Genomic DNA, 14,905 nt, shown 5'->3' on the forward strand with positions numbered 1-14,905 from the left:
GATAGCTGTGAACTTGCCAACAGTGATGATAGTAGTGAAAATCATGATTTTGATCATGGTGATAGAAGTATTCTTGCCTCTGTATCAAAAATATGTGCATTTTCCAGAATTAATGAGAATTAATCAATTTCAAGTGCGGGACATTCAATCTCCACTGAAAAAAAAAGTGAGTCAAATTGAATATTACTGTACCATGCAAACATGAGAATCAACAGTCACACAAACATTCATCTTAGATGCTGGATAGACTAGATATCCAATGCCTACTTGTCATTCATGACAATTATTCGATTTGGCACAATTTCAAATCTCTTCCCCTCTGAAGATTAATGCTGCCCCCCGTGATGTGGGCTTGTAAAGGATATAGTTCTGTTTCTGATCATAAAACACCAACCACCCTGGCGTCAATGGCCAAACCTCATAGGCATTAACCCGTGCTGTAACCATGGCAACCTGGCAGGGCACTTTCTGTCGGATGATCTGTGGCTGAAACAGTTGTATGTCAAATGCACTTAGCCAACCTACACTTCATATCCCTGATCTATCATGGTCTGCTGAGTCTACTAGGAAATCATATTAGAACTATCAGTGGGAGTGACAGAAAGTTTAGCATCAATAATATTTATACTTTATAGCTCTTATCTATCAGAATTTGTGTTGTCTTTACTAGAAATCCTCATTTTATAAAATGTCAAGTTGAATGATAAAAGGGTACGCATTAATCCATCAAAGGAATTCCGATTGCTTTGAGTAATACAGGATACATCAGTTTTAGGTACCCGGTAAGATAAAGTTATGTTTCTGTGTAAAACTTACAATTTATGTGTATTTTTTTATTTAATGGCAATTCAATCACTTTAGCCAGTGCAGATATAATCTCTCTGGGAGTAGAGGATGTGTAATAATGTTCAGAATTACCAGGTGTATGAGGACAAGCTAATAATATCTGCAGCATCATATTAAAATTACCTCAATACTTATGGGAACGTCATTGAGCTGACTTGAGCTTCACGCAGTGATTTTTTTTTCTCAATAACATGAATGGCAGTAGGTGGGACTAGCCTATGAGCATAGTGCAGCACTGTGCATTAGTGAGTGGACTGACAGGGGGATGCTTGAGTGAAAAGGGCTCTTGAGTAGAGCACATGGCAGGAAGAGGACCACTCCAGTAAGCGCTGGCATAGCATCGTTAGCCATCACCCGTAAAAACCCAGGAGGCCTAGAACGATGCTAGATTCCCAGCTTGTAAGAAGAAAATGCGATGCCTGTAAAGGCATGTCGCTAATTGGTCTGATTATGCCTGATCAAAGTGCTAAGCAAACTAAAACAAAACAGAAAAAAAAAATTGATGCACGCACTGTACAGTGCAAGTCACATACACTGGTGTAGAGTTTCTTTGAAAGTTATGATCAGGGCCCTGTTTTGTGAAGAGTTAAAATTGATTATATAGTTGATTTCAACTCTAAGTCTATGGCAGCCTGTGTGGTAAGGAAATTTAAAATTGATTTTATCTTTTGATCAAACAGGGCCCAGGTGTGTTCTCAGTTAAAATAAGGGAATGTATTCCCATATTCTATAGCCTTTTTTTTTTCTTGTGGTACATATTCATGCTTTTATCATAGTTATCAATGTGAACAATCCATTCTTCATTTGTAATATCAAGTTTTCTGACAATAAAGTGTGACATGTCATGTTCATTTCTTTGCTCATGCACATCAATCACATACAGTAACAACCTGTGATCTTGTTTGAAGGAAATCTGTTTCATGTATCTCACATACATAAATTGGGACAAAACTAAACTTTGTGATATGTTTTGTTCTTTCCTATTTCTTCAGGATGGACATATACGAGAAACTAGCATCATTGTTCCAGTGTCTGGACAGGAACTAATTATAGATTTAGAGTTGAATGAGTAAGTATCCATCACTTATCTTTCGAAGTACAATTTGCATTTACTGCATATTGTTTCTAGTATCATCATATTGGTATTCGTGAGTGGACAAATTTACCAATTTGACACTTGTTCTGAGAAACTTTTTTTCTTCCTAGTATGAGGCATTAACGACACATAATGCATTCAAGAAATAGTGACTATTATGATTTATTCTATGAATTTTTGATATCAGTAACTCCATAAAGAAAAGATTAGGGTGGGTAGTGATTTCAAGTATAGTGTGGATATATCCAGCAGATGTTTGTTTCTGCACTGTACAGTGATCTTACTAAGATGTGGACATGTTCCACGCAGTGCAATGTTTTCTTTTCCTGAAAAATGTCTTTCCATCTCATCTGTGGAAGATTGTATGTTTGCAACATTCCATTCAGAATGCAATGCAGATTGGAATCAGTTTGAGTGAATAGCATTCTGCATGAGATTTTTTTTTTTTTTTTTTGGGGGGGGGGGGGGGGAGGGGAGGGAGGGGAAGGAACTTTGGAGACAAGTTTGTATTAATCATCATTGTGTATACCCATTCTCCTTCTATGAAAAAACAAAGATCAAAAATTGACTGAGTGAAAAATATGATGAAATGATTTTATATTGCTGTTTTTTTTAGTACTATATTGTTGAGTGAAAAAAATAATTGCTAAGATAAGATGAAGATGTTAACCTAAATGGAAACAATAAAATAAGTTTATCTCCTTACATATATAACAGGGTATACAGAAGAGACAGGGATGTACGAGCTTGTATCATGTAATGAACAGGAATAATGTATAAAGCAAATCACATGATGCCTGGAAGACCTGTAGTGGGATACATATTGCTCTAATGCTCCATTGATGAATATAACTCAGTTACCTTAATGTGATGATATATTAATTTGTGTTCCATGATGGAAATTAGGCATAAATTGACCTTTAAAACTGCATGCTAATGAATTCTGAGGTGTAGACGTGCACTAAAATGAGTCGTTGGAAGCTTGGCTTTCTAGGTGCAGTTATTTGGAGCCGCTAGGATGAAGTGTGGGCACTTTTGGGTATATTTGTAGTATAACATCATAAAAAGACATCACATTGAGATTCCCTTGCCGATAGGAGTAAAAAATTTGATAATACAGTATATCTAAAAACATGATTTCAAAAGATTCTGAACAACTGAACATGTCCACGATGTTTTGCATATTTTGCAAGGGTCATGTTTATGTCAAAATAAGTATGAATATATCAAAGTGAGACTGGATATAACCTTATACAAGAAAAAAAAAATACTTATAATGCATTTTATTGCAATGCATAGTTGTATATGTTCCCCATTATAAGTATGATTCATTCCAATACCAAAAGGGTTGATAAAAGATTCATTGTAATGCACATTTGTCTATATCCCCCATTATGAATTTATTTCATTTCAGTACCAAAATGGTTAATAAAAGATTCATTCCCTCTATGGCATTCCCCATGAAAGAAACATACAAATTGATACAGTGACCTTTTGTAAAGAATCATGTCAAATCATCCATAGCAAGCCATTGCAGAATATTTGTAGAGTCCGCATCATCCATAGCAAGCCATTGCAGAGTGTTTATGGAGACCGCATATTATGAAGTCCTCCTTTATGAGCGCCTCTCCAAAACATTGCAAGGTCTTAGTGACGGACAACTTGAAGAGGGGCAGTCTGGAGAATTGGTTTCAGAAGCTTTGTTCTGGGTTCCAAGAGATTTAGATATAAACTACATATCTGCAAACATAGTCTTTCTGGGTGGCACTTGAAATAGCAATTGATACTACTATGAAAAATGACTTGTGTGTAGACTAGAACTCTTTGTGGACAAGTGAATCTTAGTTTCTACACCTAAACACCAGAGAAAAGAATAGATAGATTTAAAGGAAAGCTCTTTGTGTGTAAGTACTCACAAGATATTTTGAGAAGGGCTAAATCTTCATGGGACATACATTGATATCATATAATATCAATAAACTGCAAGTGACACAAATTCTGGGGTAGCTTGCTGTGCGAGTTCTTCATGTATGAGTGGAATCATGTTTGCACTATTCATTTTTTCTGGTGAAAGGTAATGTCCATAAGATGTATGCAATCATTGCATCAATAGGGTCGGCATCAGTGTGTAATCACAATAAAACCTTATTGGTTGTGATGCAAAAGGGAATAACTCCATAAACAGTGTTCATGTTTTTTGTATCTTTTCTCTGTTTCATGGCAGAAAGTAGTAGACAAAATCGTAGAACTCCAGTTTTCTGTGGTTGGTGCAGTAATCCTGCATGTTGGTTTCTTATATAAGGGAAAGAAGCTGTTATCTGTCTGATTTTTCAAATGATCAGTGTTTCTGATTTTTTTTTCTCTTCTTTCAATTTCCTCCAGAAATCTCTTCCCTGCTAGATTTGTGACGCGATCCTATGCCCAGGATGGTGGACCAATCACACGCAAGCCACACCCCCACGTAAGTCACATGACACATTTGAGGGAAAGAGTGGAGTGGTGACATCATACAGGGGGAAACCCCTTCGTCATATGGGAAGAGGGGACATCCAGACAGCCTTGTCTGTCTCATTCGTATTGTGATGTTCTGATTCCTTGTCCCGGAAATGACCCAAAGTAGGATTAGATCTTGAGGATAATTTTAGCTGTAATGGGAAAGACAAGTTCAGTCGTTTTCTTCTTATGTGCTTTTAAACTTTATAGCAGGAAATTACAGAGACAAAAGTGCATGAGTAATGTATCTTGCATGTAAGTCTTTTACTTCCTGTAAGTGGTAGCTGATGTGGTATGAAGAAACAAATTCACTTGATGGTGTCATTCAAAGAACATTACAGTGAAGGCTTTTCTTATATGTATCCATATTTGGTAACACTGCTGTACTTAGTGTAACATTAAATCTATATATTGAGGACATGATTATGTCATAGATTTGTTGTGAATATGATGAACTCATCGTCTTTTTCCGAAGATCAGTGAAGATTTTGCTACATGATAGAACTTATCTTTGTTCTTGGTGTGTTAATCATCAGTCTTACTGTGATTTTTGTTATTAGCATTGTAATCAATCATCATGAATTATTTTTTAGTTATGAAAAATCTCTACCATCACTTTGTTGTTGAGGTTAATTTAAAGTCACTATTTATCATTTTCAGATGAAAAAAAAAAACCCAGCATCAGTGCTTCAAAATAGTTCTGAAATGTGAGTTAGGGATAGAAATAACCAGTGTAAAAAAATGTTAATATAATAAATGTCAAGTATTGTTAAATATACAAAATGTTAACAAAAACTTTGTTAAAATTGTTTCTAGAACAAACCATCTGCAGGCATGGTTTATTGAGAAAATTAGTGATATATCCGTTTTATTTGTGGCTTTATTGCAAAATTTGTATATGGTAGGATGTTTTGTGATTTGACTGAACTGCACATACAGTCTATGCATCAAATGTGATAACTTGGAACATTTTTTAAATCAGTACTCCCAACGGTAAACAGCGGCTTTTACAGCTCAAATAGTATTGACTCTTTTGGATAAAAGGTCAGCAAGAACATTAGAAATCCTCAGACATCATGAACATTATTTCAGCCTGTAGACCTTTGGTATGTATTCTTTTGAAATAAATGCATTTGAGACATGTAAGGGATGCATTTATAGGTCAGAGTTTAGGAATACTTTTTTGCTTTGACTGAGATGTTTGGGATATGTCTTCTGAATATGTTTTGTACATTCTATTGGCAATAGTAGCTTTCATGTTCATGTTTTCCATGCTAGGCTGACCTATAGTAGATTCAAATTCTCTAAGATCACTCCTCTTTTGAGAAATCTGCTCTGGCTTCCACTTCACCAATGAATATCATTTTAGGCTGATTGCATACAAGGCACTTATTGGTCAAACCCATAGTTATATTACAAAACCATTATTACTAAAATCTCACAAACACATTCATCAAGATACATTCTTCCACAAATCCCAACATGTAAAGCAACAATAACATCAGGAGACCGAGCTTTTGCCTGTGCAGCCTTCAAACTTCGGAATAACTTGCCATTAGAAATCAGGAACTCTGCCGCTGTAGCATCATTCAAATAAAGACTTTAAATACATCTCTTCATTTTACTGTTCGCTATTGTTTGAGCTTAGGTATCAGGAGCTCTAGCAGCAGCACAGAAGAGTATATCATGTACATAGGTTCTGCATTTTATAAATTGATATTTTGATATGATTTATTATCATTTTGTTTCTCCTCTTTTCTGTTGTCATGACAGCATCATTGTTACTACCATGGTAAGGTGAGAGGATCCATCAAGTCTTCTGTAGCAGTCAGTACTTGCAATGGAATCAGGTAAAGCTTGCCATTTTTTTTTCTATCAACCCTCAAATAACTTTCAACCTTGTTATTAATGAAATATCTCTTCTCTGTAGGAATGACATTCAACAGGAGGAAGGCACTTTTTAATGCATTCTTGAATAAATGCAAGCGTCATACTTTGATTTCTTGATAAGTACCAGCAATGTGGACTTCTGACAAAAAAAAAAGTATAATTGAAAGTAAGAAAGAGATATTTATTCTGTGACAGTAATCACTTTGAGTACAGAAAATAATCTTAAATCAACAAGAAATACTGAAATTGAATAATCTTATGAGAGTTTTAACAATTTGAATGTTACTTATCATGCAGGATGATGATATATTACAAGAATGCCAAAGTAGCTGTCTTTTTATATAAGATCTTGTTGTTTCTTGAGTAGTATACACCTTTGGTACTTTTGACCTAAAAAAAAAAAAAAAAAAAAAAATCGCTTTGCCCACTGGAAACGGTCCTACGTTACAGTGGATGTGTAAGGGCGTATTCTCCTTGACATTAGATACAGTTTGGAATTAATGAATGTGTAAAGCATCTATAGGAAATGTGTGTAATAGCAAAGTTACTATTCCTTAACAGTTTAAGGCCAAAATGCAAGGAAGTTTGCTGTAAAAATCTGATGGTAATCATAGAATCACTGACTTGACTGATGACTATGAGTGTCATGGCTAGATTGCACTCTTATAGTCATCCTATGTATATGAGTGTCATTGCTGACAAGTTTAATACACAGTATTATTCGTGACAGAATGCATTTTATGTAAAACCAGGAGTCACTGTACTTATCATTTGTGGTAAGGTGTGGTTTAAATTGTTGAAGGTTATACCAGTGGGTATGGAAATTGAGGTTCATGAATAATGCATTAGGTTTTCTAGAATGATAACTTTGGGTCATGCAGAGGTGATGATAAAATTGCCCATAGCTTCAGGCTGTAATATCTGCAAAGTGCATGGCTTTCTGTCCTGTAGGCATTGTCCATGATGTATGGATACATCCCAGTGGAGACTATGGGGAGATGATCTTGTTTAAGGGGGTGCAATTGGGGGGGAAAAAAAAGGTCAGGGAGGATGAAGTGCGGATGGTTGGTGTAGATATCGGCCACCGGTCTCTTGGGTTCACTTGCATCCCATGTAATCCAATCCATCACAACCTGTGCATTGAGATGGGCTGAGGTTTCCTTTCTTCTTTTTTCATCATTAGTCTGGTGTCAGTGGAAAGCATAATCCAGACTATATGTCTTTTGTGTCTTGTTGGCTGAGAAAGGGATGTAGTGATATGTGTTTTTAAGTTTACAGAATATATGGTATATACACACATATGTAGATATATATTGTTGTTGTTGTTTGTTTGTTTGTTTGTTTGGGGGGGGGGGGGGAAGGATGGAGATGGGAGAGATTAGGCTAAAATAGCATCCAGTACATAATGAATACTAACAAATTTTATGCTCGTACCAGAGCAGTGCTTTTTGATGGTGGTGATCATTACTTCTTCACAATGTGTATACATGTAGTTTGTGTGTGCATTTTTCCACCAATATCTAATTTGTAAAATATGCTATATTTCATTCTGGGCATATCCTTAGTTCTTGTATGGTCTCTTGACATTCTCTGTTGACATACATTATATATTCTCTCTTCTTTTTCGGTCTTGTCTTAAATATATTAGGAATATATATGTAGAATTATATACTGTATATATCTGATATATAAATTCATATATCTCATGTATTTTGATGTGTGTTTTGATCATGAACTATATCAGTAAATTTGGTCAACTGGACTTATACATATGTGTATATATTTGTGCTTGTATATATATATATATACCCATATATTCATATATTTATATATCATATATATAATTATACGTTATGTTAATTATCTGTGATGTATTTTTCTGTCCATCTTTCCTCACATTGTTTCTACCTCTCTTTTGGCCATGACAGTGGTGTGGTGAATGTGGATGGAGAGACCTACTTCATAGAGCCTCTCAAAGAATCAGACGAGGAACATCTAGTCTACAGACTTCAGGACCGCAAAGACAAAAAGACAGTCGGTGAGTTTTTATACATCACATAGGGCCTACCCATTTGCTTCGCTATTTGGAATGAAATCATATAGATAGAACAAAAAACATGTCTCTGAAATTGGAATCAGAATGAGAAAGCTGTGAAATATTATTGTGTCTCATGTTTGCATTGAGCCATGACATTTTTCAAACTTAAATGATCAACTTACGTAGGATGATGTCACCACCTAACAATTCTCGCATTTCTGTATCTATGTCAGGGTATAGAAATTAGGATTTAGGGTTGTCCACAAATACAGCAGACTTTGGGGATGCGTAAAGGAACAAGGTTGAAAGATAGACAGATGAATGTGATCAGATAGGCAGATTCAAAGATATATACATGATTGATGAACTGAGCAGAAATACAGACATATGCACTCATATGTGTTTATTCAGTGATAGAATAAATTGTGATAGAGAAAGGGGAAGAGAGACCTATAATGATCAGAAACATGTCAACAGCAAACTCTAAAATTACTTTTTTTGTCAATGACATGGTCATGCTGTAGCGTATTGTGAATCACAATATTAAATTTTCAATCTAAAACTTTCAGTAGAAATATCAGCAAGGGAGAAAGAATGAGTGAATTAGGATGACAAACAAGGTTGAACCCCCCCCCCCCAAAAAAAAAAAAACACACACAAAAAAAAAACCACACACACACACAAAAAAAAAACCCAGCTATGTAGAAAGAGAAAGTCTTCTGAAGAATGGTCATGAAAATAAAGAAATGTATGCAAGAAAGTTTTTGCCTTTAGCACAGACTTAAAAAACAGGCATTATAGAAATTATTAGAAAAACAAGTAGATTATTTCATGACATCAAAGATATGACTGTGTAGTGAATGAGAATAGATCATAAAGCCAGAGAATGACAAGCTGTTGACTTGGAAGAGGTGCAATGAGAGAATAATCAAGGCAGGGAATGGAGAGAATCGCTGGTAAAATTTGTCATTCCCAAACGGGTTCTTCCCTTCTCTGGCCCATCCTCACCCAGCCACTGATTGTAGCCCCGAGATGAATGCCTCACACCAATGAAGGAAATTGTCTCTGACATCAATAAACACGGGGGTCACAGTGCGTGGAACTATCTGTTGATCCCACATTACTGGTTGCCATGGCGATGAGAGGGGGGATGACTGCCAGCGAGATGAACGACCCTGGTATACCGGAGGGATGAGAGTGGTCTGGACAGGTTTAGATATTAAAAAAAAGCACCTTATGGGAAATGATTTCTGACGCTGGAGTAGAAGATGACAGATCGTACACATGTCTTCTGTAGTCACATGAGCTATTTCATCCAGTTCTTGCACTAAGTCAAATCAGAATTCTGACAGTGACAGCGTCGTTCAACTTTGTGCAATTTCCTCCAAAGTCTCGTGAAATAATCATCTAAAGTAGGCCATGATGCCAACAGGTGTATGTATCAGAGTCATAGGCTAAAGGAAGAATAAAGCCAGCTTGTGTTTTGCACTATCAAGTTAAAGTGTGTATTGTCCTAGATATGTGACCGTGCACCTCAAAACGAACATAAAGTCGCACACACTGATTTTGCGTGAGGATTGAAAATGAGTGAAATGGGTCAACCTAGCCGAACTTGAGTTTTTCATATTTTCTGAAAGGGCAGGTCTTCTTTTACATTATGCTAAAATTTGGTATCATAAAACGGGCAGGAAAGTGTGGTTTTTTAGCAGTTTATCTCGAACATTTTTGGTAGAATAGTGTGACTAGGTGTGTCTTTAGAATCCCTTTTTCGTTTCTGAAAAACCTTGTCCACACTCTTCACTTTCAACTCTAATAACTTTTGAAAGGATAGTGTTACTGCTTTGAAAGTTGGCATCAATTATGGACAGAATGTGTTAATGAGGCATGCTTAATTTCAGTTCAATCTAATAATCCCTTCATTGTGGTTACTCTGGTGGTTTATTTCCTGTTTTTTGTCCCATTCATCGCACAGCCAGCACGGTTTGGTAAAGATTAAGCGCTTGAATAGACACTGTACTTCAGAGCCTCTTTTCTCAGTTCACATTTTTCCTGAGTTTGTGCTTTCTTTCCAATATTTAGATAGGTTAGGAGAGTCCATTTGATTTGAGTTATACATCGTTTTAAAGCTTAGAGTCTGCTCTTTCAGAATATGGTCTAAACTAAGAATTCATGTCTGGCGACTTTTTGTGTGTTTTGAGGTGCAGTGTCACATATATTATTTATCCTAGTAATTAATTAAAATTAACTAGAGTAATTAACTATCAAAAGAAAGTGAAGGATCTGCTGTGTCACAGTAATTTTAGAAATTCGATAAGGATGTATTTGAATTCCTGTCACAATCTGAATCATATGATCAAGTCACATACTATTGAAACCAATGTTCAATGGTTAACTGGAATCAAAATAACATGATATGATACAGTGGGTAGTGATGGTATGATTCACTATGAATTGCATATGTTGATATGCTTCATGATAGTATTATATCGTTGTAATACACTTACATAATTATTACATCATGTTACATTTGTTATTAGGCCACATCAGTGTCACTCTGAAAGAAACAAAATAAATTTTTGATGAGGGAAATGAGGTAATGATTGCACATATTTCTTTGCAGATTAATTTTAAGAAAATAATCATGACATTTGGAGTTATGTGTGTGATTCATTATTCAGATTTCTTCTCTTGAATAAGTTCATGATGGCAAATACAAAGTTATCCAGAATCTAAAGAATATTTAATCCCCTGTAGTCCATCTATGATGTTCATATTTATTGTGACATAGCTTCTCAACAATTGGATGAAATAGGTAGAGAGGAAAAGGCTGAGCAGGACACAGTGTGAGGAGAAGACAAACTTCATCAGTTTAATTATGTTGGAATGTTGTGACAGCTTACCAGGAGATCCTTGACCCACTAGCAATTAGATATCAGCTTACAAAGTGACACTTTGTGAGATTCTTGGAATTGCCCAAGGAGTTCTTGTTCCTTATTAAATGTGAAATCAATAGGATATTGCAGTGCAGTGTGTTCATGACCGTGAGGAAAATTTATTGATTTATTGAATTATTAGAAATAGGTAAAACTCAATCATATCAGATGAATGTAGAATGCTGCAAGACTTTGCAAGTAACCAGGTCATTGCTAGTTGCTGTTTTTGCGTTTCTACACAAAAAAACTTTGTGAGGTTGAATCAGTTCACAGCCATTTAGTTTTCCATCAAAAAATACAGTTTGTGTTGTCCCACTTCTTTAGTGTCCTACTTTTTTTATATTTTGCTGTCAGAAAGTTAAATACTGAAATTTTAGACATGTTAGTTTTTCAGATGTTTCTTCCTTTCAGAAAGAGAGTGCTTATCTTTCATCAAATTGGCTCAATTTACTCCAATTGTGCTAGCTCAATTCACCCCAATATTTTCATCATCTTTTACATCATTTCTTCATACAGCCTTTCACTTTCCCTCCTCAGGCAATGTAAAATCATCTCTTCGTAGATGTTTCCGTTTGGAGTATAGAGTAGAGAACGTCAGCCTGGGGCTGTATTTGGCGATGAAAAAAAAGACGCTTCTCTCAATTTTGCTCGAGTTGATGTTTTATTAGAGCATTCAAGTGTATGTCAGAGTTATTGAATGAATGCTGTTGGCTAGGAACGAACACTGAGTCAGAAAATTTGGTTTTGAATTTTCTCTGGAGGAAAGCTCCTCGGCTGATATTAAACTTTGGTGTTTTTTGGTTTGTTTTTGATATCATACAAAGAAGAAGCAGGTTGTCGACCCTAACCCACTCTTTTTCTCATTTCATTGCATTCACTTTGTTCATTTCATTTCCAACAGAATGCAATTACTGATACAGTATACCGTTTACATATACATAGTTGTGCAACATCAATACATTATGATAAAGGAAAATACTAACAGTAGAAATACAATCATATACTGTGACTTACTGTACCAAAACAAAGTTTCTAGGAGTGTATCTATACAGTAATGTTTATTGATTAATGAATGAGTTGTTGTTCCTTTCATGCCAACTTGAATTCACCCACATTTGGTTTTACAAATCAGTAACATCTAGATTTATCATATTTTATTTCTGGTATGATGTAAAATTTCAAGTTTGATGTGACAAAGGCAAGGAATGGAAGGAGTTTCAGAAAATGTCGTGTTGTGTGAATAGCCACACTTATGACTTCGATGAATTTTTTTTTTTCCTTTTTTTGCACCAGGGTCTAAATGAAAGGGTCTCAGACAAGAGGCAGTGGCCTTGCTGTTTATCTCTTTACCAATATTTCTGCATGTCAGGAGCGATGAGATAAATTTAAGTTTATTGAAGCGGAGGGAAATATTGGATGAGATACCTTGCCTCCGGAAGGAGGTTGTGTTATCGCCCTCTGGGGGTGAGCGAGGAGCCAAATTTCTCCTGGGAGGTTGTCTGGATGTACCGTGGTGGAGGGTAAAATCTTATTAAAGTGTCACCAAGACCATGAGGTCCTTGTCAAGCATCAAAAGGGGGAGGGGGATTGGATTAGTCTGAACATGAAGAGGGTTCCTTAATGGAACTGGAAAAAAAAAACCTCATAAAATGACGACTTCTCACAGTGCTCATGATCAACATCTTCTAGCAACATCAAACATTGTGAGGTTTATTTTTATCTTTCAATGAGTGAGAGATGCCTTAGGTGCATAATGGAAACAATTTGAAGAAGTCAGACTTTTAGGAATGTTTTCTCATTTTTCTTACTAGTATCTTAGGGGGAGTTTTAATGAAGTTTTCAATGATATTCCATCCCCAAGTACCATCTTCTCAAGATATTAGCCTGTATAGACATAAAAATCCTACTGAGTCGTGCGATCAACATTGCCATCTAAATCCCAAGAAATCTCGCCATTATTTCTGAATTAGTGCTATAATTTGAGAAATAGTGCAATAATTCGCTTGCCCGGTGAGTGTGTGAACGCACTGGAGCAAAAGATCTGGAGATCTTTTATCGTGTCATTCTAAACACATGATAGTACCGCACACAAACACAAGGGTAAAGTTCACCATTTCAGTGGATTTCTGGCATGCACAATTTTGTCGTAAAATGACGGTGATGAGCAATTAGCAGGATATTTCTGTCCATCTGAGTGGATGCAAAAAAACCTTTGTATTTATAGATCTTGCATTTAGACTACAGGATATTTTCGCAAGTTTTGTTCTCATCATAGCTTTTCTCTTCTTGTTATATATTATCTGTGCATCCTCTGTTTATCTTCCATCACAAGCATTCGACCTGGACACGTCACACGATGAAGAAGAGAAAGAGGAGTCCTCCGATGGGCATCACAGACAACGCCGTGACATCCACACGGAAACCAAATTCATCGAATTGGTCATTGTCAATGACTACCAGGAGGTAAGTGTTGAGTTTCTGGATTTGGTTTTGGCTTGTTCTTCTGTTTTTCCAGAGGATGCCTCCCTGAGTAGAGCCAATCTATCAGAGACGATTTCCTATGCAGGGGGAAAAAACAAAGATGAGAGAAGAGAAGTTTGCCCTGTAATGTACAAGCTTCTCGCTCAGGTATTCACTACTATTGTAAAGGCAGAAATTTCCACACGAGTAATTTTTGTGAATGGCCAAGTAAGATGAATTTTGTGTGTTTTTGATTCCGCAGAATCAACATATAAAATTGTATTACACCTAACAAGCATCGCGTTACTGGAATTGTTGTGTTTATCAACTCTGTCATGAGTTGACTGGGAGGCCTTGTCACTGTGCAATTCCCTTGCGCAGTTTGACCTGAGGAGCAGAGATGCGTATTTAGCAGTGGTTGGCGTGGGCAGGTCAGAGTAATAAACACATTTCAAAGCGACTTCGCGTTTATCATCTCTACAGAAACGTGTTTCTGGTCCAAATGCATTTGCAACTGCACTCTCAGTAATGCATTTCTAACCCCACAATCAAAACAGCTTTGCATTTATCAGCTGCCCAAAACTCCCTGAAAGTTGTTAATTTGGAAAACCTTAATTCTGTGCCAGAAGTGAGTTGTTAAAAGCACCCCAAGTTACAGAAGTTTTAGAAGCCTCATAATTTTATACTGATTCCTGCAAGTTTTATTTTGCTCTTGAATTGGCAAATACTTGTAAATTGATTTGTGATTTTTATGCAGAATTTATGATTTTGGCCAATTCCATCTATGACACTGTTTTCAAATACCCTGTATAAGATAAGGGCCTAACCCTGGATGTGCCATTATGGTTAGAAGTGGGGCCAGGCCAATTGCAAAGCAAATTTGATAGAAATGAAATGATATCCACACCTCGTGATGGTTGCTTTTAAATGAAGCTTTGTAATATTTATTTTTTGCTCCAGCACTCTGTCGCACAAGGCATATGTACCATGATTGTAGTTTTCATAAGAGCAATGACTGTAGTGTCAGCTATTCAATTGTAAGGAGTTTAAACTGTTGTCGTGGACACTGTAATTATGTGGTGAACAGTGGATACAACAGTTTTGCGATGAGCAATCTTTCTTCTTCGTAACTTTTTTTAATGCTCTTCT

General features: G+C 36.2%; 1 protein-coding gene across 1 annotated transcript in view; it reads left to right on the top strand.

Moving 5' to 3' along the window:
* The window catches only part of LOC139733917 (zinc metalloproteinase-disintegrin-like MTP8), a 118,997-nt gene that overhangs the window by 65,914 nt on the left and 38,178 nt on the right, over positions 1-14,905 (top strand). The window contains exons 3-7 of the mRNA XM_071644731.1: positions 1,839-1,915; positions 4,325-4,403; positions 6,209-6,285; positions 8,254-8,363; positions 13,629-13,759. Coding sequence (XP_071500832.1) covers positions 1,839-1,915; positions 4,325-4,403; positions 6,209-6,285; positions 8,254-8,363; positions 13,629-13,759 — 474 coding nt within the window. The remainder of the gene's footprint in view (positions 1-1,838; positions 1,916-4,324; positions 4,404-6,208; positions 6,286-8,253; positions 8,364-13,628; positions 13,760-14,905) is intronic.

This window comes from Diadema antillarum, unplaced genomic scaffold, assembly GCF_040938485.1.
Source record: "Diadema antillarum isolate AM-2024a unplaced genomic scaffold, OU_Dant_1.0 seq00000503_RagTag, whole genome shotgun sequence".
Classification (NCBI taxonomy): domain Eukaryota; kingdom Metazoa; phylum Echinodermata; class Echinoidea; order Diadematoida; family Diadematidae; genus Diadema; species Diadema antillarum.